At 50.5% G+C, this 24,004-nt stretch overlaps 9 protein-coding genes across 9 annotated transcripts; 4 read left to right on the plus strand and 5 right to left on the minus strand.

Annotated features, from left to right (window-relative positions):
- Positions 1-188: 188 nt before the first annotated feature.
- N7533_007472 (uncharacterized protein) lies at positions 189-856 on the minus strand (the record flags this gene model as incomplete). The annotated part of the gene is made up of 2 exons (XM_057104122.1): positions 189-583; positions 700-856. 2 exons carry the CDS (start codon positions 854-856, stop codon positions 189-191), a joined length of 552 nt encoding a protein of 183 aa, XP_056959079.1.
- A 638-nt stretch (positions 857-1,494) lies between these two features.
- N7533_007473 (protein MEMO1) lies at positions 1,495-2,718 on the plus strand (the record flags this gene model as incomplete). The annotated part of the gene is made up of 3 exons (XM_057104123.1): positions 1,495-1,649; positions 1,713-1,781; positions 1,839-2,718. The coding sequence occupies 3 exons, from the start codon at positions 1,495-1,497 to the stop codon at positions 2,716-2,718; spliced, it is 1,104 nt and encodes a 367-aa protein (XP_056959080.1).
- Positions 2,719-2,931: 213 nt separating this feature from the next.
- N7533_007474 (uncharacterized protein) lies at positions 2,932-4,519 on the minus strand (the record flags this gene model as incomplete). Its single annotated transcript, XM_057104124.1, has 5 exons — positions 2,932-3,021; positions 3,073-3,770; positions 3,830-4,161; positions 4,222-4,393; positions 4,444-4,519. 5 exons carry the CDS (start codon positions 4,517-4,519, stop codon positions 2,932-2,934), a joined length of 1,368 nt encoding a protein of 455 aa, XP_056959081.1.
- Positions 4,520-5,721: 1,202 nt separating this feature from the next.
- Positions 5,722-7,337, minus strand: N7533_007475 (uncharacterized protein; the record flags this gene model as incomplete). The annotated part of the gene is made up of 2 exons (XM_057104125.1): positions 5,722-6,839; positions 6,887-7,337. 2 exons carry the CDS (start codon positions 7,335-7,337, stop codon positions 5,722-5,724), a joined length of 1,569 nt encoding a protein of 522 aa, XP_056959082.1.
- A 1,362-nt stretch (positions 7,338-8,699) lies between these two features.
- On the plus strand, positions 8,700-10,326 carry N7533_007476 (uncharacterized protein; the record flags this gene model as incomplete). The annotated part of the gene is made up of 4 exons (XM_057104126.1): positions 8,700-8,811; positions 8,870-9,573; positions 9,668-10,123; positions 10,189-10,326. 4 exons carry the CDS (start codon positions 8,700-8,702, stop codon positions 10,324-10,326), a joined length of 1,410 nt encoding a protein of 469 aa, XP_056959083.1.
- Positions 10,327-10,750: 424 nt separating this feature from the next.
- N7533_007477 (ankyrin repeat domain-containing protein) lies at positions 10,751-11,599 on the minus strand (the record flags this gene model as incomplete). Its single annotated transcript, XM_057104127.1, has 2 exons — positions 10,751-11,496; positions 11,554-11,599. 2 exons carry the CDS (start codon positions 11,597-11,599, stop codon positions 10,751-10,753), a joined length of 792 nt encoding a protein of 263 aa, XP_056959084.1.
- A 1,765-nt stretch (positions 11,600-13,364) lies between these two features.
- N7533_007478 (glycoside hydrolase family 71 protein) lies at positions 13,365-15,054 on the plus strand (the record flags this gene model as incomplete). The annotated part of the gene is made up of 4 exons (XM_057104128.1): positions 13,365-13,517; positions 13,580-14,108; positions 14,175-14,400; positions 14,463-15,054. 4 exons carry the CDS (start codon positions 13,365-13,367, stop codon positions 15,052-15,054), a joined length of 1,500 nt encoding a protein of 499 aa, XP_056959085.1.
- Positions 15,055-15,592: 538 nt separating this feature from the next.
- N7533_007479 (uncharacterized protein) lies at positions 15,593-16,883 on the plus strand (the record flags this gene model as incomplete). The annotated part of the gene is given in 3 exon segments (XM_057104129.1): positions 15,593-15,688; positions 15,699-16,084; positions 16,217-16,883. The coding sequence occupies 3 exon segments, from the start codon at positions 15,593-15,595 to the stop codon at positions 16,881-16,883; spliced, it is 1,149 nt and encodes a 382-aa protein (XP_056959086.1).
- Positions 16,884-19,310: 2,427 nt separating this feature from the next.
- png1 (peptide-N4-(N-acetyl-beta-glucosaminyl)asparagine amidase) lies at positions 19,311-20,723 on the minus strand (the record flags this gene model as incomplete). The annotated part of the gene is made up of 1 exon (XM_057104130.1): positions 19,311-20,723. The coding sequence occupies one exon, from the start codon at positions 20,721-20,723 to the stop codon at positions 19,311-19,313; it is 1,413 nt and encodes a 470-aa protein (XP_056959087.1).
- Between the last annotated feature and the right edge of the window lie 3,281 nt (positions 20,724-24,004).

Below are 24,004 nucleotides of genomic sequence, written 5' to 3' on the forward strand. Positions count from 1 at the left end.
GGGTCCATATCACCCACGGTCCCATATTGCTGCAAAAATAATACCACCTCATTTGAAGAGAAATCGAATAGAACACCTAACACCTTAAAAGGAACGACGCCGGGAATGAGACGACCATAGAGCAGTAGCAAATCAGAGAGCGACCCGCGCTCAGCTGAGGAAGCCCTGGCCAACCGTATATCTGGAAATTACATCCAGCTTGTCACGCCAATATTGACACCAGGGGTTGAGCTCTCGCAGCTTTCGTCGGTATCCATATCCATGTCGACATCCATCTGGTTGAACCCAGGACTTGTAGTCTCGCTCCCACAGGCACTGTCCACCGAATTTATCCGTTCGAATGCCTCGCGTCGTAAAGCATCATCATTTCCGACAGCAGTCTCGTTAGCTCGGGGAGCTAATGCTTCACGGGACGGTTTGAAGGAGGGGCCCGATTGAGTGCGCGGCTGGAAGAATCGAAGTAGCGATTGCTGTCGCGGATCGATCGTTTCGGTAGGTTCAGAGTCCATGACTTCATCGCATGTATCCATTGAAGGTTCATTTTGCTGTTTCTGAGCAGAAAAGATCCAGCGGAGTGTTTTCGCTGCTGCTCGTTAGCTCTCGCGTTCGTGTTGTCGCTAGCGACTAGCCGAGCTTGGTTGGTTGCTCATCTGACAGTCTTGGGGTGCGATTAGGAAGGATGAAATGTAATGTACTAACCATAAACCGCTTCCTCGTTGGGACGGCCATCCCGAAAACGCTTTCTGGTCCGGCTGTGGAGGTGTTTGGAGCTGTCGGTCATCTCCCAGTCACTGGACGCGGGGACGAATGGGCTGGACGGCATTGCCGAGAAGGAGGCTTTTCGCTTGAGTGACATTATGACGATGTATGTATAAAGATGATGTGGACGTGATCAAAGTCTTGCAATCTCTCTTGCAGGTCTGGTTTGGAGGAAGTCCGAGTTCGCAGGTTGCACTGAAGAAGGCTGGGATGCTGGGAATGCGATTGGCCGCGTCGCGTTGCTTGGGACACGCTAGACCGGAAGAGGTAACATTGCACAAGTACGCGCGACACCTTGGAGGCAATGATTTCAGGTTTGTACATTGTTAGGTAGATATTCATAGTCTGTAATACTTTGGATATGACTCAAGCAACAGAACATCGTATGACTATGGTCGTGCAACCTACCACAACTCTGCGACATCATCAGCCAACAGTGGTAGATCATCAATCTATGACCACACTTTGCTCTCTCAGGCTCTTCAAACTCGTATAGTAATGACTTTTCATTCCCAATCAAAAATTGAAAGCTCCCATGTTTCAAACCACCTCAGGCACTCGGCATGCCGTACTAGTAGCTACTAGTAGTGATGTTTGGTATCCCGCACTGCATCTGCTCCACCAGTGACGCTGCTCTCCCCCCGCTTCTCCTCCCGGAGCTCCCCAGTTGTTTTCCCCAACTACAGCTACGGCGACTTTCTTCATCCATACATCAACATCACTTGAGAAATCATTATGCCATCCAGAGAAGCTTCCCACGCTGGGTCATGGTACTCAAACGACGCCAATACTTTGACCAAACAGTTGGACGGCTGGTTGGGCCAGGTGCCTGATACAATGGACCACGCAGGTCCCCTTCCTGTATCAGGAGCGCGAATAGTCATAGCCCCGTATGTCTTATTCCTTGCGAAGTCAAACCATTATTGCTTGCAATAAATATACTGACCAAATAGACATGCGGGGTTTGCGTACTCGGGGCCCTGCGCAGCCTACGCATACAAGGCACTCGATCTATCTAAAGCGTGAGTTTATCTTAATTGTCTGGATGGGACGCTGCATCTCACATCATCATTTCACAGGAAGAGGATCTTCGTTCTAGGTCCATCGCATCACTATCCGCTCTCAACGCTGGCCCTTCCGCAGGTCACCTCGTACTATACCCCGCTCTCCGATGATCCTCTCCCGCTAGATACGGAGCTCATCGCGAATCTCCTGGCTACCCCAGCAAAGAAGTCAAATGGATCCAGTATTCAATTCACGACCATGACCCAGTCCGTCGACGAAGAAGAGCACAGCATTGAGATGCATCTGCCTTACATCCACCGTCTTCTTCAACAGCAACTCCCTACTACCCCAACTGCGCAGTACCCTCCGCTGGTCCCTATCATGGTCGGAAATACCTCTGCTGAGACCGAGAAAGCATTTGGCGCACTACTAGCTCCATACTTGGCTGACCCCTCTAATATTTTCGTCGTAAGCTCGGATTTCTGCCACTGGGGCCTCCGCTTCCGATACACATATTACGTTCCCCAAGCCCCGACACCTGGGCCCCAATTGCCTCTCTCCAGTGACGGTCTGCCACAACCGGGCATGGATGCCGATGATGTATTGGAGAATATTGACTCGGTTTCCGCCGGACACTCTTTACAGCGTCGAGACCGTATCTCGAGCAAAGAACCCACCATCCATGAAAGCATCTCAGCATTCGATATTGCTACAATGGCTGCCATCACCACTGGATCTTCTCAAACTTTCCTTGACACAATTGACCGCACAGGTAATACTGTCTGTGGCCGCCACCCCATTGGTGTGATCATGGCAGCCCTTGAAGTGGTCACCGCCAATCGATCCGCAGGCAAGGAAGGTCGGTTCCACTTTTTGAGATATGAGCGGAGTTCCGATGTAGAAGATGTATCAGATAGCTCTGTGAGCTATGTCTCTGCTTTTGCAGTGCTTTAGAACTTGGGGGGGTTTTCGAGACGCAAGTCCCCTTGCTTCCCTCGTGGTATTTCATGAAGCAGGGTTTAGTTAGCTATTCGGGTTGAATCGTTCAATCGCATTCGGTTCCATTTCTATGAACAATGCCTCTCGGCTAGTGACTATACAAGTAAGGGCTACGATAGCCCTGCTCCTCATGATGCGCGTCTATAGGGGCCTAAACATGATAATAATTTAGGCGTTAGAGGCGCAGGAGAACGGACGACCCGCGGACTTCGCATTGATTCGAATGCTTGTTCCTGTGGCCCAAAGACCCATTCCACACTGTTGTACGATCAGTAATGCAATTTGAAGGGGAGCCGGAAAGAAACTTACAATGAGGCAACACACGAGAACGAGGAAGATGTTCAACGCGGTCAAGGCCATCTTTCGCCAATTCGCAGTATACTGTCCGCGATTCATCTTCAACCAGAAAAGGCCCTCCAGGCCAAACGAGAACCAACTGCAGAATGCAGCCGCGATCATGTTGAGAAGGTCGTTGAAGACAGGGATTGCCTCGGCGATCAACCACGCAATGACCCACATGAGGAAAGTGATCAGAACCCATGTTCCATAGGAACGGAAGGACCTCTCACTCATGGTGTGGGTGCCACGGAACAGTCTCACGTAGATACACTTCGCACCGACATGGCAAATGACGACTCCAGCAATAACAATTGTTCCAATAGATATACCGAAAGCAATCTTGGAAACGAGTGCGCTAGTGCTCAGCAAGGCGGGGCTCGCTACGTTCGGTCCGCCGTATCGGTAGATGACGAGGGCAGTGACGAGATACAGAGAAGTATCAGTGGCCTGGAAAACAATCAGGGCTTTCGGGTAATCGGCCGGGTTAGCCAGCTCCGACTGGAAACTGAAGAAAGACATATGACCAGAATAGGCCAGAACGATGTTCAGAGTTGCCTGGAATCCGTTCATGAGACTTGGATGGGTAATGGCATATGTTCGAGGATCCGGGGCTTCAATGCCAATGGCGATCATTGTGATCATGACGGCCGTGAAGATCGAGGCCGAAGCTAGGATATGTCAGCTGGGCTCAGTAGACAGGCACAAAAACAAGATGTGATTTTCATACAGATAATTCCAAGCCAAGAGACTTCCTCCAGGCGCCGTGAGAGCGTCAAGACGAAGCAGAGGATGGCTCCCACCAGACAGAAAATGATAGTGCAGGCACCGTGGTTGGAAAGAGTGTTCATCATGATGGAGAAAGTCAAGATGTGAGCACCCATAAGGAAAATGAAGCAGAGAATCTGGGCGACTCCGAAGATCTCGCGTCCCCAAGCGCCGAACAAAATCTCTGACGCATCAGACATGTTATGGACTTGAGGGTATCGCAGTTTGAATTGACCGACGACATATCCGGTGTAAGTCGTCATGGCTCCAATTCCAACAATGATAATACAGCCACTGCTTAAATTAGTACGGGGCCATCATATGCTAATTCGAGAAGTGACTCATTGGACGTACGGGACCAAGCCCAAGACTGCCATTGAAGAGGGCAGCGAAAGGACACCCAAGGAGACAGACTGGGCAATCATCACTGTTATTTGGTTAGTTTTCCACCTGGATTGAAAACGAAAAGGATTGGGTAGTATGTACGAATTGCGCATTGCCTTATACACGAATATCATTAGCTTTTCTGCATTGGACAGTGATTTCTGCAAATGAGAACTTACCACCACTTCATACTCCTATACTGCACTCCACCAGCCTCTTCCCCAGCGAAGGGATCTAGCGATTTCTCCGGATCCATGGCTTTCTCCATGTTGGCGATTTGAGGTCAAAAGGGTGGTTGCAATGTTAATGTTGAGAATCGCCTCCGCCGAGGAAAAATCTCTTCTGGGGTCGCCCCACTCTGGTTTCGTCTCCGACGACTTATTCGGCGCGGGAAACGAGAGGCAAAGAAATGCTCGAGGAAAAAATTGAGATGCATTTGGTTTAGTACTCTTGGTAGGCAGAAATGCCCCAACTCCTTGTTAGGCTAGACGATTTCTGCCTCCATCGCGTATTTCTATGTGGGAGGGGGAGGGAGAGGAACAATGGTAGACAGTTCCGGCATAGATGCCTGGCCCTTGAGTTCGTTGGCCTTTACATCACGAACACACCCCGGATTCTAGGATGATTCTTTCCCCGCATTGAGTGGAGTGCATCTGGAACGAGTAATCTGTCAATGCCCCTTGTCGAAAGTTCTGACGGCGTCTAAGAAGGCGCACGGAACAGGAACTGCTGTTCCGGGCCCACTCCGTGTTCTAGGCTGGAAAAGAGCTTTCCCTGGATTTTAGTGGGAATATCCTCAATTAATTATATCTGAGGTGGAAATTACTTCGAAGAGGTCACGGTGTATTGGGGTCTTTGATTCATAAAATAAATTTTCAATGGGTTGTTTGAAGTTTCTATTCTCTTCCGCGACAACGGTACGGAAGGTCAAGCCATCATAACACGAAGCCTAGACTGATCCAGCATACTAGTTAAGCCCAGGGTCTTCATATACCATAAGAACGAACTGGAATCTCAAGATCAAGGTTGATTGATTATTACAATTTACCAAAGAAACTGGAACTGGAAGAGTGCGGCAGGGGAACTTTAAGCTAGGAGATCTACGGAGTGCCTGAGCCGATCCTGGACAATCTCAGGATCACCCGGAAGCGGAAATGGATATATCCGCTTCCGTCTCCGTCTCAAATTCTTTCGGTAGAGTTGAGCCTCAAAGTCAGACGTCATTTCTTCTCCATCTTATATCTGCTCATCTAACTCTTACCTTTTATTTTCTGTCGCAGTTTAGACTCGGGATGCCTCAGTTAACTCGAATTCCAAAAATTGAGGATTTATATAAATAGATAAATACATTCAGGTAACGACTGGCATGCCTGACGGCGACAACATCCCTTCACTGACCAATTCCCCTATGTACTATAATAGATCGATAAAACTAACCATATATTCAACCCCGCAATTCCAAATCGTGGTCTAGGCTCTGGTATGGACCAGCTTCCCCTGAACCCACACGTTCTTGACGTTCCGGTCGTCGCCATCCCACATCCACTTCTGGACCTGCTCCTGCCAGGTCTCGTTTCCAAAAATATCAACATTGCCCACAGGGCCAGTCTCAACAGCTCGGCCAGCGAGAGTAGCGACATCAAGGGGACTGGTTGTACTGTTTGTGACAGCACCCAGCTCAATCAGCTGCGCATCCCAGATCATTCCCTTGTCGAAGCCGCCAATGTCAGTTGGCATGTCGACGACCGCTGCGCCACCGCGGGTAGCCAGGTAGAGAACCTCATCCACGAGAAGCTTCTCACTTCCATCGGAGGTCTTGTTTCCTGTCAGTGCCTGGTACTCGGCGCTATACTGAACAACGCGAGACACCAGACTGGCCTGTCGGGCGACTTCGAGGATACTGGGGCTGTATCCACCGGCAACATCCGTGCCCAGGCCAACGGTGACACCCTGGTCGAGCATGAAGCGAACAGGGGCAAGACCAGAGCCCAGGGCAGAGTTTGATGCAGGGCAGTGAGCAACCTTAGAGCCACGCTCGCTGATAAGGGTCATCTCATCCTTTGTGAGGTGGACAGCGTGGGCCAGGATGGTACGGTTGGTAAGCAGGCCATGAGTATCATAGACATTAGCATAGCTGGTGGAATCCGGGAACAACTGCTGGACAAGAGCAACCTCGTCGTTGTTCTCGGAGATATGCGTTTGGATACGTAGAGGCGGGCTATAGGACGCGGCAAGCTCACCAAGACCCGTAAGAGAGTGGTTGGAGCAGCTAGGAGCAAATCGGGGGGTGACAATGGGGTTGATCAAAGTTCCGTTGGGGTCAAGGGTCTGGATGTAATCGATGGTCCTCTTAGTCGCGTTGAATCCTTCATCGGCAGATGAATCAACGTAGTAAGATGGGCATTGCTCCTTGTTGTCCATGCAGACACGGCCAATGAAGGCACGCTGGCCGTGCTTGTGGCAGAGAGCAGCGAGGGCATTGGTAGCTGGGACGTGGATAGTAGCAAAGTAGGATGCGGTTGTTGTGCCGTGGGCAAGAGTCTTAAGCACAACTTCGTTGTAGACACGTAGGCCCTCGGGGGTGTGTCCTTGGGGTCGGTATCCTTGTTCTCTGGGTCGGACTTGGAGCCGAAACTAGCTTCCATTGGGAAAGTATATTCATTCAGCCAGTCCAGAAGACCACTGGAGCCAAAGAGACCCTCATTGGGATACTGCGGCGCATGAATGTGGGTATCGATGAACCCAGGGAAAAAGAACTGGTTCCGCTCATCGTCGGATTTCACAACGGTGACATCGGATTCGGTCCAGCCCTGGCTAGACAGCCACGATTGGAAGCTGGCATCATCATTGACCTTCCAATCATAGCCCTTGATGCGGCCATCGCTGGAAGAGACCCACAGGACTCCTTGGGTTCTAGCGAGCTGCGGTGTCGAGTTGGCCGAATCAAGCTCGGGAAGCTGAATAAATGTTCCACGATAGACCGTGTACGGAGTTGCTGCAGCCATAGTGCCGCAGGCATTCAACACTGCTGAAGACAGCCATAGTGCAGATACTCCTAGCGAGGAGCTGAAGAATTTTTGAAACATGGTAAAAACGAACGTAGATTGATGCTCTGGATCATCTCACCATCTCGAGGACAACGCGCATTCATATACCTTCATTAAATCCAGGAAATGAAGGGTCGTGAGACCGGTGATACCGGTATCAGAAGCCGGCTTCTAGATGCATTACACTTTGTGAAGACTGTGGGGACGCCACTACTAGACGGTCTCCGCCGCGTTGGCATCCTCTGACGAATGTGGAAGTCCTGTAGAAGAACTAGATAGCAGGATCAACAGGGGCTGACGATCACACCCATTTGCGAATGTTCTGGGTTCGGTGTTCGGCTGATTCCGATTGTTGCGCATTGACGAGATATAAGAAGGGCAAGTACAAGAATGAGGGCAGTCCTCCCGAGATCGCGACTTTTTTTACTTCTCTTCGGGATTGCTCGGGCTTGTCACCGCCACATGCATGATAGGTCGATCCCTGCCTCATGGCTTGATGGGATGGAATGGTATGTGAATTGAACACTGCTTTGGAGTCAAAAAGTTCGGCCCCAAAAAAAAGCAATGTGGCCGGTATAACTTCTTATCAAGGCCAAGGCGCAGACACCGAGATCTTTGTCTAGGCGGGTCGCCGCGGGATATTTCGCCTAGATCGATTATTCTGGCCCGATGTCGTCTCCATTCACTTTTTGGGGCGAACATACCCGCGGTAAAGGCGCTTTGAAATCAAGAATGTGCGAGATGGTGGCTTCCGTTCTGAGATGGTGGACGGAAGCCACCCGTGGGTGGAAACTATCGCTTTGAGGCCTTCCGAGATCGTCGCCTATGATACGAACGGCGCAAACAAACATCGAACTCAACTCGCTCGGTTGGATTTAATTTCAGGTCAAGCCTCAAATTTCGATTTCCTGTCTTCGAGAAATATGACCCTGTTCATTTTCGTCGGGTTCAAAAGAATCAATGCCTGCCCCCCGGGGGATGCCCCGACTGCCGCTTGTACCTCGACATGGAACAGCCAGTCAGTGGCCTACGATGGACTCGCCATGCGCACACAGGGATCCTCCAGTGGCTAATTTCTAAGCCCGTAACCCCACGGTAACCGCCGATGACCGACAATCTAACCCCAGGATTTTGACCCCGGATTCCCAAGCGAACATCAATGCTCACCACCTTGCATCGCGACGCCAAGCAGGGAATTATTGATATAACAGCAGGTAGATACGTATTATACGGAGTCAATTTCACATTCACTTCTTTCAATCCACTCTCTTCAATTTGTTGTGTTTCCTCTAAAATTCTAGTATGGGTTTGAGTCCATATCTTGGCCTTCGCGGCAATTCACTTCTCAGAGCGGCTGTCGCATTGGTCGTCTTCCCAACCTTTACCTGCTATGGATACAATATGAGTGTGGCCGGTGGGCTTTTGACCCTGCCCGCCTTCAATGAGCAGTTCCCCCGAATGGACACTATCAACACTACGGGTGCCTTGAATAAGGAGAACTCGACGATCCAAGGTCGGTCATGATTTTGAACCGATAACCCTGAGCTCTCTAACAAGTCATTCAAAAATAGGCACAGTTATTGCTCTCTATACGGTCGGTGGTATCTTCGGGGCCTTGTCATGCGCCCATCTAGGCGATAAACTGGGACGGAAAAAGATCATGTTTGCGACGAACTTGATCTGTATGGTTGGCTGCATTCTCATGGCAACTTCCTTTCAATTTGTTCAATTTATTATCGCAAGATTGGTCCTTGGCGTGGGAATTGGTGGATATACAGCAACCGTGCCAGTTTGGCAGTCAGAGATCTCACCACCCAGCAAGCGAGGCTCGAATGTTGTGACGGATGGCGTTTTTGTCGGCGCAGGTGTAACGCTAGGTCTTTGGATTGATCTTGGCTTTTACTTTGTCAAAGACAACTCTGCATCCTGGCGTGTTCCTTTCGCTTTGCCCTCGCTGTTCTGTATCTTGGCAATGGCTGCTATTCCATTTATGCCAGAATCGCCGCGTTGGTTGATCATGACTGGTCAACTTGATAAGGCTCGCCATGTGATGGCAGCTCTCCAAGATCTTGAGCCTGACTGTGATGAAATCTCCGATACTATCAATGAAGTCCAAACGACTCTCGCCGTCTGTGGAAACACTAATTGGACTGCCATGTTTACTAATGGAGAGCAACGTCTCTTCCATCGTGCATACCTCGCAGCCACCGGCCAATTCTTCCAGCAAATGTGTGGTGTTAACTTGATTACCTACTACGCAACCAGTATCTTCCAGGTAATTCAACTCTATTCAAAGACTAGCCTTAGTCTCGTTAGGCTTGATGCTGCCGGGGTGTCAACTTATTGGTTTCTTACTGACTCACCTCTAGCAATATCTCGGTATGGACGATGTTAAGTCCCGTATCTTGGCAGCAGCAATGGGTATGATGCAGCCATTTGGCGGTCTGTTTGCCTTCTTCACTATCGACAGGCTTGGTCGTCGGCCACTCATGCTCTGGAGTGCAGCAGCTATGTCCGTTTGTATGGCCGTCCTTGCTGGCACAACATCGCCCTCAGCCCAAGACAACACCGGCGCCTTGGTCGTCGCTGTCATCGCACTTTTCTGCTTCCAGTTTATCTTCACAGTCGGATATTCGGGCCTGACCTTCCTCTACGCTGCCGAACTGGCTCCCCTGCAAGTCCGTGCCGCTGTCAGTGCCGTCTCGACCGCCACTGTCTGGGTATTCAATTTCCTGCTTGCAGAGGTGACACCTATCGGATTTGCTACGATTGGAAATCAGTATTATATTGTTTTTGCTGTGATAAATGCTATCATCGTCCCGTCGGTATACTTCTTCTTCCCCGAGACCAAGGGCGATCGCTTGAGGAAATCGATGCCATTTTCGCCCAGTCGAAGAACATCTTTGACCCTCCTCGCGTGGCACGCCGTATGCAGAACACCATCCGAGCGGATCAGCCAGTTGGTCTACGTGACTCTGAGAGTGGCGGTGAGACTAGTGAGTATGTCAAGGAAGAGGTCAAGTCTTGAATACTGTATGGGCAGTATTTTGATCAACACGCACATAATCTACATGGATAAACGGCAAATCTTTCATATATCCTTTTGAACATTGAATTTGGATAGGCTGGTTACCGAAATGGTATATGTATTTGGACCCTGCGTACCACTTAGGATGCTTGCTTCGAGCATGAAGCAGAATGAGATATGAATGAAACATTCAGAAATGAAGATAGTACTTTTTTCCAAATTGGTAGACATTACCAGCCTAAGGATCAGTTATTTCAATTATATTGGAAGTCTTATTTTGATCAATTTCTATTATCTTCGGCTCAGACTAAATGTAGCTTTGTTGGGAGATCCGAGGCCAACTCCGGTCAAGTGCAAGCCATTGAAAAGAAATTTTCATCGTAATTATCTTTTCTTTTGAATTTTGTGACTTGATCAACTTCCATTAAATAGACTCAGCTAAAAGCATAGCCGCTGGATGAACTCTTGAGTTACTTTTTCGTCGTTCTGGTACAGGATGTCTCCTTCTCCAACAAAGCCCCCTCCATAAAGGGAGCTCCGATCCCTTGCCCTCCAATTCCCGGGGATTTGCTTCTAATCCTTGATTGAGAAGATATTCCGTAAGTTCCAAATTACCCTGGGCAATAGCTCTTCTCAATTCACTTTGAGACTCGGCATTACCGGGACCTGGGGCAATGCCGTGCGGACGTAGGAACTCGAGCATGGCTACCCCTCCTCGAATCGCCTCGGTTATCAAGCTTCGCCTCTCTCGCTTTTCTGAAGGTTCCGCCGCCAATTTAACGCCATAGTCAAGTAGTAGCTTGGCTAGCTCAAACTTTCCAGCCACGCAGGCGAACATCAGGGAGTTGTCACAGATGAAGGATTTTCCACCTACGCGGTCATCAACGGTGATGAGCGTATCCGGATTAGCACCGTGGTCCAGAAGAAACTTAGCGACTCCAATCTGCTCATATTGAACCGCTCCCAAAAGTGCCGTGCTGTTGGGAATTAGACGACCGCCAGGGATGAATGGGTCGTTTGTAAAATCCGGATCGAAGCCTGCCTGCAAGACCTTTTTGACAATATCTTCGATGCCACAGGCAGCAGCCACGCCTAAAACTAAAGCCTCGTCGCCGCCACCAATGCTGATGCTTCTCTCTAAATCGACATGTGTCAAAAGATAACGGCCCACTGTCTGCGTTTGTCAAAATTGTTCAGCTATTCTTAATAGTTTCACTCCGTACGAACCCGTAGGAATTGCTCCTGCTTCCGCTAAAACCCTGATTATATCCATTTTCCCCTCTAACACGACGTATTTCAGAACAATCTTTCCAGTTCGAGTAGAAGCATCAGATGGGAGCTCGATGATTCTGAGTCCGACAAGTCTTCCCGTTTAGCAGCAACATGGTCGCTAGAGGACAAATTGGGCTGTGGGCGAGCCCACCATTCTTCTTTTCATTCGGTCGAAGACCCCAATCCAGAAGCGCCTTGACTACCGCATCGTGTCCATGACGGGATGCTAAGCAAATTGGCTGCTTGCGCTCATTGCATACGGTGTAAGGCGAAGCCCCGCCTTCAAAATCTTTTGAGCAACAATTGCATTGCCTTGGATGGCTGCTCACTCAAGGGCATAGCTACCAAAATATTTGATATTGTGCAGGTACAAATAATCATCGAGCGAGCTGTGCAGTGAGCGTGATGTTCGTGAGAATGCAGTGATGTCACTGTCTAGTGTCAGGAAGGTGAGAATAATATGGTTAATCTCCAAGGGAAGATCTAGTAGTCCCATGGTCGCTACTCTTGGACGAGCACAGAATTCGACCGTATCTGATTCAAATTGTTTTGGGGGGGGGATAAGGGCCTCCAATGTGATTAAACACATCACCTACTGGAGCGCGGTGAAAGGCACCCAACCCAGTTTAGTGGGGTTTAATCTACGATGTCACGCGGGGCCAAATGGAAATACCACATTGTCTTGTCTGCTTTTTGCTTTCAATGGCTCTGTCCATTTCTATCCATGGCTTTGTTTTTTTTTTGTTTTTTTGGCCTATAAGTACCACAATTCTCAAAAGGGGCTCATCAAAATAAAGTAGACTACTTTTAGAACCTCTCATCCCGGGGAGCATCCCGCGAACCCCCGCGAAGTGTTGAGAGCATCATCTTCATTTTAATCATAAACTTATTCCATCAACTTTAAACTGCGCCCGAATTCCATATTTTTGTCTAACCAGGGTTGCTTTAGCCTTTAAATAATTAATTACTGCAATCCCTAAATGAGCCCGCCCATCAGATATCTATGGCCCCAAGGATTCGCAAGAAGTCATAACCATGGAAGAAGCATGAAACAAATGAAACCCTTTCATTTGAGCTTCCTGTCACTAAGGATAGAAGATGGCTGTTTCATATATCAAGAGTCTTTCAGTATCCTTTATTCCTTTTCGATGTCAAAATTTCCAGGGGACAGCCTTCGGTGCGTCCCGAGCCAATAAACGCTTGAGATCTCGTATCGGTGGAGTCTCCCTGACTCGACGAGAACCTAAGCGCTTGCGCATGCTTCATGATGCGCCACCAGATCTCCTCAACACCCTACGACCGTTACCTCGCGCCGTGACATTGTCCCATATATTCTCGCCCCCGTTATAGATCCAAACTCTATCCGCATTGTCTATCATTTTGAAATTAATTGAAGGATCAAAAGGAAGTAATTAAGGAACAAGAAGGGTCGCGAGAGTGATCCTGGCGAGGACAAAGGACATTCTTATATAGCCTTCCAACTCGGTAAGTATCTTGTTGATGTCAAAGTGAGATCCGCGCCTACTGCCCTGTCCGTTTGTCGGTTCCATCGTTTACTCAGTTGGCTGCTTAGTCGTCTGCTTCATCTCTCACTTGCTCCTTCCCCCGTCCTTCACCTCAACCCTCATCCTTCTTTCCTCTCTCCTCTATCCTCTTCTTCCCCCATCCCATCATTGCTTCTTCTTATCTCTCCTCGCGTCACCCCTCTTTATCTCGTATCTCTGCATTTGATCTATCATTCAAGCTCGTTACTGATCAAAATCAACATGCTTCAGAGACTCGTATCTCTTCTCCTGCTGGCCCTCATGGCATCACTTGCCATGACCAGCCCCGTGGGTACGGGTAGTACCTCATCGTCCTCTGCTATCGCTTCGTTGAGTGCTTCCGGTGGTGAAAAGCTCGTCTTCTGTCACTTCATGGTGAGTCTCGAAACAACTCATGGAATCTCACTGTCTCCAACCTAACTTATCTCTCACCCCAGGTCGGCATCTGTGGTAACCGCAAGAGTGCGGACGATTATGATGCTGACATGAAAAGAGCCAAAGAGTCGGGTATCGACGCCTTTGCCCTGAACATTGGCACTGATCCCTACACCGATGAGCAGCTGCGTTTTGCCTACTTATCTGCTGCGCGCAATGGTATGAAAGTATTCCTCTCCTTCGACTTCAACTGGTGGGCTCCTTCCAACGGTGCTGGCGTTGGAGCTAAGGTTGGGGAATATGCCGGCCTTGAGGCGCAACTCAAAGTCGACAATAAGGTCTTTGTCTCCTCCTTTGCGGGTGACGGTATCGATGTCCAAGCGGTTGTCGCTGCAGCGGGTCGAGACATCTTCTTTGCCCCGAACTTCCATCCCGGTCAGGGAAACTTTGGTTCTATCCAAGGTGCTCTCAACTGGATGGCTTGGCCAAGCAATGGCAATAACAAAGCGCCGACTCCTGGGCATAATGTTACTGTTGCCGCCGGTGATGAGGCATACATCAATGCTCTAGGCGGAAAGCCTTACATCGCACGTGAGTTTGAACAGATATTGAAAAGACACATCTTTGACATGGTGCAAGACTAATCTACCCTTCTAGCCGTCTCACCCTGGTTCTCCACTCACTATGGCAGTGAGGTGTCTTACAGCAAGAACTGGGTCTTTCCCTCGGACCTTCTGTGGTACGAGCGTTGGCAGGAGATTCTGAATTTGAGTCCTCGCTTCGTGGAGATCGTCACATGGAACGACTACGGCGAGTCGCACTACGTTGGTCCCCTTTCGTCGCCCCATGGGGACGATGGGAATTCCAAGTGGGCCATGGATATGTGAGTTTTCACTCTGGATATCATCATCACCTTTCATATCAATATTTACTGACAGAGAACAGGCCCCACAATGGATGGTTGGACATGGCAAAACCGTTCATCGCTGCTTTCAAGGCAGGATGCACCTCGCCAAATGACTTCGTCCAGGAAGATCAACTCGTCTACTGGTACCGGCCGACGAAACGGGACGTCAACTGTGATGCCACCGATACTACGATGGGCGGTGCAAACAATGCTAGCGGAAACTTCTTTATGGGACGCCCAAACGGCTGGGAATCAATGAAAGATGAAGTCTTTGTGGTGTCACTGTTCAAGTCCGCGGCGCAGGTCCATGTGCAGTCTGGTGACCAGTCACAGACCTTCCAGGCCCCAGCCGGCATCAGCGCCCACTCCGTCCCGATGGGAGTTGGGAAGCAGAAGTTTGCCGTCACTCGGGATGGAAACACTGTCTTGTCGGGAACCAGCCTGAAGGACGTCTCAGACACCTGCATTTGTGGAATCTACAACTTCAATGCATATGTCGGGACTCTGCCGGCGCCGGCTACGATTGACCGACTGCAGCCCGACGCGTTGGCGATGTTGTCAAAGGGGCTAAAGGTCGCGTGTCCGATGAACACCCTCAACGTAGCTCTTGCCACTTCGACTTGCACCTAGGTGCAGTGAATGGATCAAATCGAATGCATTTAGTACCGTCGGCCCGGTGTTGCGGTATCTGCGGAGTTATCTAAGCATTCACAGTTAGGGAGTCATATCTGTACATAGAATCAATCAAATTTCCCTCATAACAATCTGCAAGTCTGCATGAATCAGAGTGCATTTACGGAGTAATAAGGGTTAGGCTGAACTGAGTGGATCCGAGTTATTATCTTCGTTATCTTGCAGGGATCCTTTATCGCCTTCTCCTGGCCACAGGTACACACCGTACAAGTACTAGTCCCTAGCACTCAGGGCTCACCGACTCTCGACAAAAAGGAGTATCGAACTTGGCGTAAACATATGCCAAAAGGCCCCCGGTTTCCCGGATCAAATGGATTTCTTCCTAGAGGCTCGGCTGAGCTCAGAGCTTTGATCAGCAGGACAGGCCGGATACGAAGGCATTTACCCCGGGTTTATACAAAAGGTACTAATTAGTATACGGAGTACCTTTCAGCCCAACAACCATAGTCAACACCAACACCAACACCAGCACAATATGGCGCGCATGAGAAAAGGTGTATTCTCGTGGGAGGACGTGCTCGCTCAGCGATATCAGAGTCAGTGTGATCTCCTACCCAATGGCTTCCAGTATGTGTACCTAGGGCCTATCCATTCTAACCTCTGCGCACGCGACAGGCAACAAACCCGCTTCCCTCCAACATCGTCACCATACGATCCCAACCCCCGCACAGCAACCCCAATGCCGACTTCTCTCCCTCTCCGCGGAACTGCGAATGATGGTCTGGGAACATGTCCTAGGCCACCACCGTCTTCACATCATCCAGCGAAGCCCCCAACGCCTCGGCTATATCATCTGCCCACTAGACGCGACAGGAATGCCCGATAAAGCAGCGCATGCGGAGAACCCCTTCTGCGAGATCTGTCAAGGCGGGGGAATCCCCCAACCCGCAAAAGAAGCCGACCTAGTTCGAGCGAGAGGCGCGAATAGAACCAAGCTTCTCGCGCTAGCATTGACATCCAGACAAATGTACAGTTGACACAAGCAAAAAAAAAAAAGCACATACCCACTGGACCTGAACCTGAAGTTTCCCCACGGGTACCTGTCCATGTCTCCGGTGCGGATCGTTTTTTTTTCTAATTGATGCCCTCTGCGGATTAGATCTCTCGAATCCACCCACCTGCTCTACAAACTCAATACCTTCGAGTTTAGCAACCCGTGGACGCTACCTTATTTCCGCCCCACACTCCTCCCCGAGTCCTGGGAAGACATCCGCTCCGTCGAGCTGCGCTGGGCTTTTCCGGGTCACTGGTTACCGACGAAAGACCCTGTTCGCGCGGTCTATGTCGCCGCAGGCCGGGCGCAGTGGCTCGAGACGTGTCGGGCTTTGAACGGATTACCAACCTTGAGATCATTTGTGCTCGTGCTGGGGAATAACTGGTTCAGCGAGCCCGTGGAGAAACTACCTATCTTTCTCGAGCCACTGCGTGGTCTGACAATTCAGCGTCCACGGCATGCCAGTGGTGGGTGGAGCGATGACTCCATCTCATCAAAGGCTGGGCGGAAAGACTCCAGCTCTAGCGAGGGGTTGGATTTGATACGTATCACACACGGATACGAACCCAGTCTGCGCTTGTCGCCAGCATCGTGCTCCGCCTGTCTTCGTCCGTTGGTTTCAGCCGAGGCTGTGTCGGATATATCCGCGCCGTTGGGACGGCCAGCGTGGGAACTGCGATTGCAGGGCCAATCGTATTATGTGCATGAGATGGGGCGAGTTGGTGATGATCTTCGGCGGAGGGGGATCGACTGTGTTATCTCCGTGGTGTGAGGGGGAAGGGAAGAGAGAGTCGAGACTGGATAATGTACGGAGTACGCAGACGGAGTAGGAAGGACAAATGAAAGATTCAATTTCCGTGCAGCGGCCGAGGCAAATGAGTAACGTCGCGATTGCGGAGACGAGAAGGAGGGATTCGCGTGTTCCTCATTGATATGTACGAAGGATTCCAGTCTGCCCTGTTTTGACGAGTTCGGGATTCACAGCCAGCAAATGCCTTGCGCGATCGGAGGATGATCTGGGGAGCGTTGCATCTAGCTCGCATTTTTCGGAGTGAATCATGCAATGCAGCCCGGCTTCGCTTTCGCTTTCCTTTTTGTTTCTGTTCTATCTGGTCTTCTTTTTTGGGGTCCATTGGGGTTGGTGCTGATCCCCATCCGTCGCTGTTTCATTTTGCGTGGGCTCGGAATGATATCTCCACGCCGTTAGCTCACCATTTCTATAGAGTAGAACGATTCCAGCTGGCGCGGAGATAACAAGCAAATTATGTAGAAACGTTGTAATCTGGCAGAATAGTTACAGTGTAAAATTCCGGCTTCATTATCGAAGCACACCCTCGCATCACGGATACAGGGAGACATATTCCTGGCCATGTGTCGATGTTAAGAGTATGTACGTATGTTTTGTAGATCAAGGGGCGCCCTCCGCCCAATTCTCAGCCCCAGACCAACACAACTACTGTACGTACCTCCCCCCCCCCCGCCCCGTACTATGGACTACTAAAGTAGCTCTGATCCTGTTCCAGCTCCTAATGCCGGTCGCAGAAACCAGCAAATCAGGGTCCCGCCAGAATGGACATGGGGACAGATACTTTATTCGGCACAAGGCCGACACGATCCCAGCACACGCGTCGCGTTGCGGTCGCAAACTTAATTTTCGAGATGTTGGGAGCAATACGACGTAGACTACGGAGTAACCGTACAGAGTGCATACATACTACTTATGCAGAGGTATAGGGTATAGGGTACCATACTATACTCTGCTGCCCCTATCTTGTTAGCCCTAACCACTCCAAAGACCCTGGACCCACCCTCAGTCCAGTTCCATGGGTCCCATCTAAAAATATCCCCCTTTTCTGGACCCTGCCCCATCAGGCCCGTGCTGTCCGAGTTTAACTCGGCCTTATCCAGCCCTAAAGTGGAATGGATTTGAGATTGGTATGGGATGGATAGATATACAGACATTCGACAAACTTGTAACTGCCAATTGATTAGAGTGCCACTTCTCGTGTAGACGCAATGCAAGCGGGGCTACGACGTGGCTGTGATTCTCGAGAACACGCAGCCTGGTGCGGGATGTCGCCAGGGGCTCCACGACCGAGTCCACGGTGGATCCACTCACAGGGTTGTGGCAGGCGCTAGCAAAGTCATCGCGGGGGGGATGATCGCACATCATAATCAAACAGGTAATTTATGTATTACCAAGTAGAAACAGGGTCCAGGCGAAGTTGCCAAGCAGATATTAAAAGCGGAGTTGGCGAGAGATACACAGATTGGACTCGGAGTGGAAGTGATCAGTCAAAAAAGTAAATTAAATAAGATGGTGGTATCAATATAATAGTGTTATAAAAAGTAAAGCAACCATTGGAAGCAAGAAGGGTAGAAGAAGTGAAAGTGAAGAGAGAAAGGGGGATGACTATTCCCCAAGACAAAAAATGAGAGAATGGTCGCTCCCGGAGAAGGGGAGGTATCTTGCGACCAGATATCAGAAGAAACGTAAAAGAAAAATTGCTGTCGTGTCCTCGTACAGCATGTGCCGTCTGGCAGATAGAAAATGGTAATGCAGAATCCCGTATTAGAGGAAGAGTGAAGGTAAAGAAAGCGTCACCTCTGGCGCCGTGCAATATGAAACAAATAAATGCCACAAGTCATTGCCATAATGTGAGAGGGGGGGTAAGGCCCTGGGTGAAACCTGGCCAAGACGCAGAAGTTACTCTGGTCCGTGCTATTCAAAATGATGATTAAATATAATGAGAGATGTGTTTATGTCGATGGCATTGATCGTTCATTGTAGTGAATAGTCGGGGTGATGGTTTGAGTGGTTGTGATGAACCAGCGCGGACTGCTTGGTGCTCAGCATCATCGAAACTTCAGGTGAGCGATTTGATCCGAAGGCTCGGGCGTCCCGAGCCCTGGCAGTCGCGGCCGCGGTCGAGTTTCAACAGTAATGCTGGTTTCAAGCTGTTGTGGCTGCTGTCGGATGCCGGGCGCACAGGTTACGTGCGACCGTGTTGGCTCCGATCGGGTACAAGCGAGTCCACATTGCTGGAGGTGGGAGGGTCGAGGCGCCCGACCAGAACTCTTGTCAGTTTAACTGAGAGTATGGCCATAGGGTCGCTCAAATTTTTCGACAATAAAAGAATTCAAGGCTCTACTGGAGAGCCTCCTGTAAGAGAATGGAAAGAGACCGGCGGCTTAGCGATTAACGTCCATCGCGCGACCGGTCGGGTCCGGAGTGACCATGTCCTCGAGCGCTGAGCCACTCGCTCTGGGCCTCCTGAATAGCATCGGCGTGCTTCTGGGCATCGGGGCGGCCAACAAGGCTGCGCGGCAAGATGTTGTTAATCTCAGCCGCGAGGGCGGAGGCAGTGTAGCCTCGCAGCTCTCGTTCTTCACGCTCATCCTCCTTAACTAGGCGGGCCTGGTCGGTCTTGGACATATTTTCACGGCGTTTGCGTCGGATTTCGTGAATGGACCACAGAACCACCTCCTCTGAAGCACGTTGACGGGGCTCACCGTGCTTGTTGAAGTTGCGAACGTAGCGACGGGTCACGTCGGTGGCGCCATCAATCCCGAAGGCGACACAGTAAGAGATCTTTCGGCGCCATCCTTCGGCATAAAGACGGGGGTTATCGAAGGCCTCCTCGCATGCATCCACATGCACCCATCGTCGTTGGTGCTCAGAGTAAACCTCAGTCCAGACGTGGTCCTCTGCATTCCAGACCCAACGAACACGGGCACCGACAGCGCGGCAGAACATGCTGAAGCAGTTGGCCCACTCGCCTGCTCGGCCACGGCGAGTCTGAAGAAGTTGCCAGACGTCGGAATAACGGGGGAATCGCTCGTAGGCGCCGCATCGGGGCTCGGAACAACGGTAGAGTTCTACGCGGGTGGCGCCACGGGCGGTCTCATCGGGGGAAGGGGGAGTCATGCCCTGGGCGATGGTGGGCATGCAGCATTGCGTGCACGGGGGGGTTGTTGACGAATTTGAAGAAAGATCGCTTAAACCATCTGTAAAACAAGGGATGAAAGTCAGTATAGGTGCGGTCGATGAGGGCCTGGATTGATATGTGGCGCACCTTAGCAATGCCTTGATAACACAATCTTGGTATCCCCATTCGGGCTTGCCGCCCACGCTGGCAGCTTGGGCCTGGATGATTTGGAACTCATCCTCGGCTTCGGAGTAAAGGCGATCAAGTGGGATGACACACAAGGCCTCGTCGAGGAGACCGGGGTTCTCGTATTTCGTCGGAGTGACCGAAAGTCCTTTGAGCAGGTTGAAGAATTTCAAAGAGGCGGGATCCTGAGGTGGAGATGGGATGATTGGAAGAGTGCGCATCGCAGCAGAGGGTGATGGGGATGATGGTTGTGTGGCTGCGGGCATGGCGGCGCCCATGGAAGGAGGCGGTGGTGGTGGTGCTCGCGAGGGTGGCGGGATGGAATGGTTGGCAGAAGGAGCGGGTGACTGTGAAGCGGATCGTGATCGAGTATTTTCCTGAAGCTGGTTGAAACGCTTGGTGCGCATCAACTGTTCGAACTGGTGTGTGAGTGAGTTGGCATCGTAGGTGGTCGAGGCCGGCTGGGGCGACCGGTGCTGGGGTTTGCCGTCCGCCATGGTCGATAGAGAGGAGGAAACGCCGGCGGCAAGGCGAGATCGATGCTCCAGGATGGGGGAGAGAGACGAGGGCGACGACCCTAGTGAGATATGATGGAGGAGGGAGATGGGGAAGGGAGAGGAGTCAGTAAAGAGGAAGTGAGAAGGCAGTGTACTGGGAGTACTGGGAGTGTGAATACTGGGGGATACTACGACTGCGTATTACGAGCGTCGTCAGCAGTCCACCGCCCAATCACGGGCCCCGCGCCCCCCCCTCCCGGCCGCGTGTGCGAAACGAAAAAGGCCAAGACAAGACCCTTTTTCCGTATTTTTCCCTTGCACACGTACGCTTGGCATGAGAAGGGTCTAGTCCATAGAGTTACAGAGTTATACAGAGCACGAAGTACTCTGTATTATTTATTACGGAAACTATATATATATATATATATATATAAACCGTGACCTAGGTAATTATGAATAGAGTACATACTACAGTACATTTACAGAGTATTTCTTACTTCATACTCTGTACTCACTCATCATCAGAGCATGCAACCACGATCCCGCGTACGCGTTTCGAAGCCTCTCCAATTTCCTAGAGGGCCTCGATGGGGACCACAGCCAACACTGGTGGCGGAGACGCGCAAGCGTCCGTCTTGGCGGTCACCGCGATCGGGCTAGAGCCTCGTTGATGACCCACTCGCTCTAACTACTTTCGGTGTCCATCTCTGTCGATTACTGAGAGGTCTTACCTGTCCCTCCGTGTGTAGAACGAGGGAAGGGCACAGAAGGTACTTCATTTTATATGTCCTCCACATACCACTTGCAAGTACCCCTGCTGACACGCTAAGCTGTCGTGGCTCTTCGACCACAGGGGGGTTTCTTGGCGTATGCTCCAGTCACACTCTAGAACAGATTCTTGTCGCTCTTGGTATGGCTCGATGTTCCTGTCGATCGTAATCCTCATTATTTCTCCCATCTTCCAAGATCTCAATCAGGGGGGAACCTCTCCTTTCCAGAATATGCATAGTACCTATGTCTGTATGGACTATCAGTATTACATACTACTAAAGTGTAGCCACAGTATTGTGTACCCTGGTGACGCAGCCCTGCGATCGCCAATCATCGCCCGTGGAAATCCTCCGAACGGTCAAGAGACCCTGACAAGAAAATTCAAAATAAAATAAGGATTAAGATAAAAATAAAAATAAAAATACGATTTTAAATATTTTAAATTCCAAAACAGCAAATGGATCAATCAAAAGAGCCACAGACCAGAAAAGCGGATCCCAGTCCATCCCGTGATCTCAAGATTCGCAAGCTTGCGCTTCAACCCGATGTTCTCTCTCCCACCGACACGTCTCACGCTGGAGGCTCTCCCGAGGATTTACCAAGCTCTTCTCCACTCCCGAGGCAGCCGGGAACCGTTACTCCAATCATATCCCATCCTGGATTCGGTACGAAGGCTAACGGTAATCTTCTGGGAAAACAACTCCCCATTTACCCTTTTTTCAATAGGCTTCTTCGCATTCTGTCCAACCTGAAACGGCGGCGCTTGGGTTCACAGCCTCATTCGCGATCCGATCAAGTCGAACACTTGTGGCTATGCAAACCCTTCTAGTCACATTGACTCGTTCATGCTGAGTATCCAAATACTACATATCCAGTGCTGAGGCCCCGGAATCGGGGGAACTCTGTCAGTGCTGGGCTGAAAGACTGGTCATGAAGCACGATCCATTTGCCTCGATACCACCGGCCCAGTGGCTGATTGTGGTCAACAACACAATACTACATCCTGTACCTAATTACGTATGTACCACATTCACCTCCCTATGTGCTCCGTACAACCATTGAACGGTATGGATGCTACGATCATCCTATCCTTATTTCACTCTCTATCTATAGTACCCCGTCCTTGGCGACGACTCCCCGCCCCTCCCCGTCAATAAAATTGACTGGTCTGCGACAATGCAAGGAACCCGTCTCTTGGTGACTTGGTCACTCTGGGCAGGCTCATTGAGCCGAGCAAACAAGCCAATTCCACCAATGCTTGCCATGCCAAGAGCCCAGAGCCGTCATCGCCGCGCATGGGCCAAAAGGCAAAGGGAGCTAGGGCGCTGCTTATCCCCGTGCTCTGACGTATCACTACCCACGTCCTCGCGTCCCTAGGACCGATGAAAAGCTCAGCTCATGTCCAACCCCAGAGGAAACGAGCAGCAATCAATCTCTGATGGCGAATGTACCTGCTGTCTTGGCATCAATAATCTTTACCTTGTATCACGAGAAACATGACAGGGACTCGAGCATGAGGATGCCGCGCACGCGGCTTTCCCCCCTCCGTCGGGCCGTTCTACCAATCTGCTACGACCGCCGCCGTCAGCCAAGAGAAAGATATACGCAACCTGGCGGTGATGAGCAGAGTCTTCTAACGGTGATCCATCCGCATTCGCATGCCTACCGCCAGATCTCGGCAAAGATGTTCATCGAGCTCCTCCCAAGATCCATCAAGCGTCGAAGCACACACCATATTCGCTTTGTTCCGCTCGATTTTCACTGGCAACGCATGCATGACGTAGAAAGGGAAATCACAGATCAAAATAAGATCAAAATAACAGTGCCCAAGCTCGTCGGAAATTTTTTCTAACCTGGTCCACCCATAGCGCGCACTACCGCGCGTTAGCTTCACCTTCCGCGTCACCCTTCGAGTCCGCTCAGCGACTTACGTTTCGCCCGATTACCCTTTCATTACAGGATCTAACCGACGTTTTTATTACCTCTTTCGTGAAGAACTACAATCATCGCTTTTCTCTCAGAGCCTCATGACTGCAAGCTCATTTGGCCAAACTCCACTTGTCACGCTCCTTCGCTTCGTTACGCAAATATACCGGGTCTATGACACTATCTAGCGGGGCTATCTAACCGGAAGGTCTAGTGGCCTCGCATAAAACATTTTCTTCCCCAAGAGGGCCCGGACGAAAGGGCGTGGCGCGCCTCGTCACCGGATGCAGCGTGATGCCGGCACTGATGCGACTTTTAGGATCGACGCTGTGAGACGACAATGCCGATGCTGATCGGGTTGATCATTGCGAAAGATTTCCCCCCCTCTTATCTCAGCTGACGAATCTTTTTCTGCTTCGATGGCGGTGACATCGTCAGCATTTTTCGATACTAATCTATATGCGCGATTTTTTAGTGCCGGGGGTTTGCCGGTTTAAGACGTTTCGTTCTTTATGTCCGAAGCCTGCCATCGGCGGCCGACCGTGATATAACAGGTGATGACCGTGTGGTTATTATGTGCCTAT

Source organism: Penicillium manginii (assembly GCF_028828005.1).
Source record: "Penicillium manginii strain IBT 31320 chromosome Unknown utg000005l:1.0-5665137.0:1.0-5668048.0, whole genome shotgun sequence".
Classification (NCBI taxonomy): Eukaryota; Fungi; Ascomycota; class Eurotiomycetes; order Eurotiales; family Aspergillaceae; genus Penicillium; species Penicillium manginii.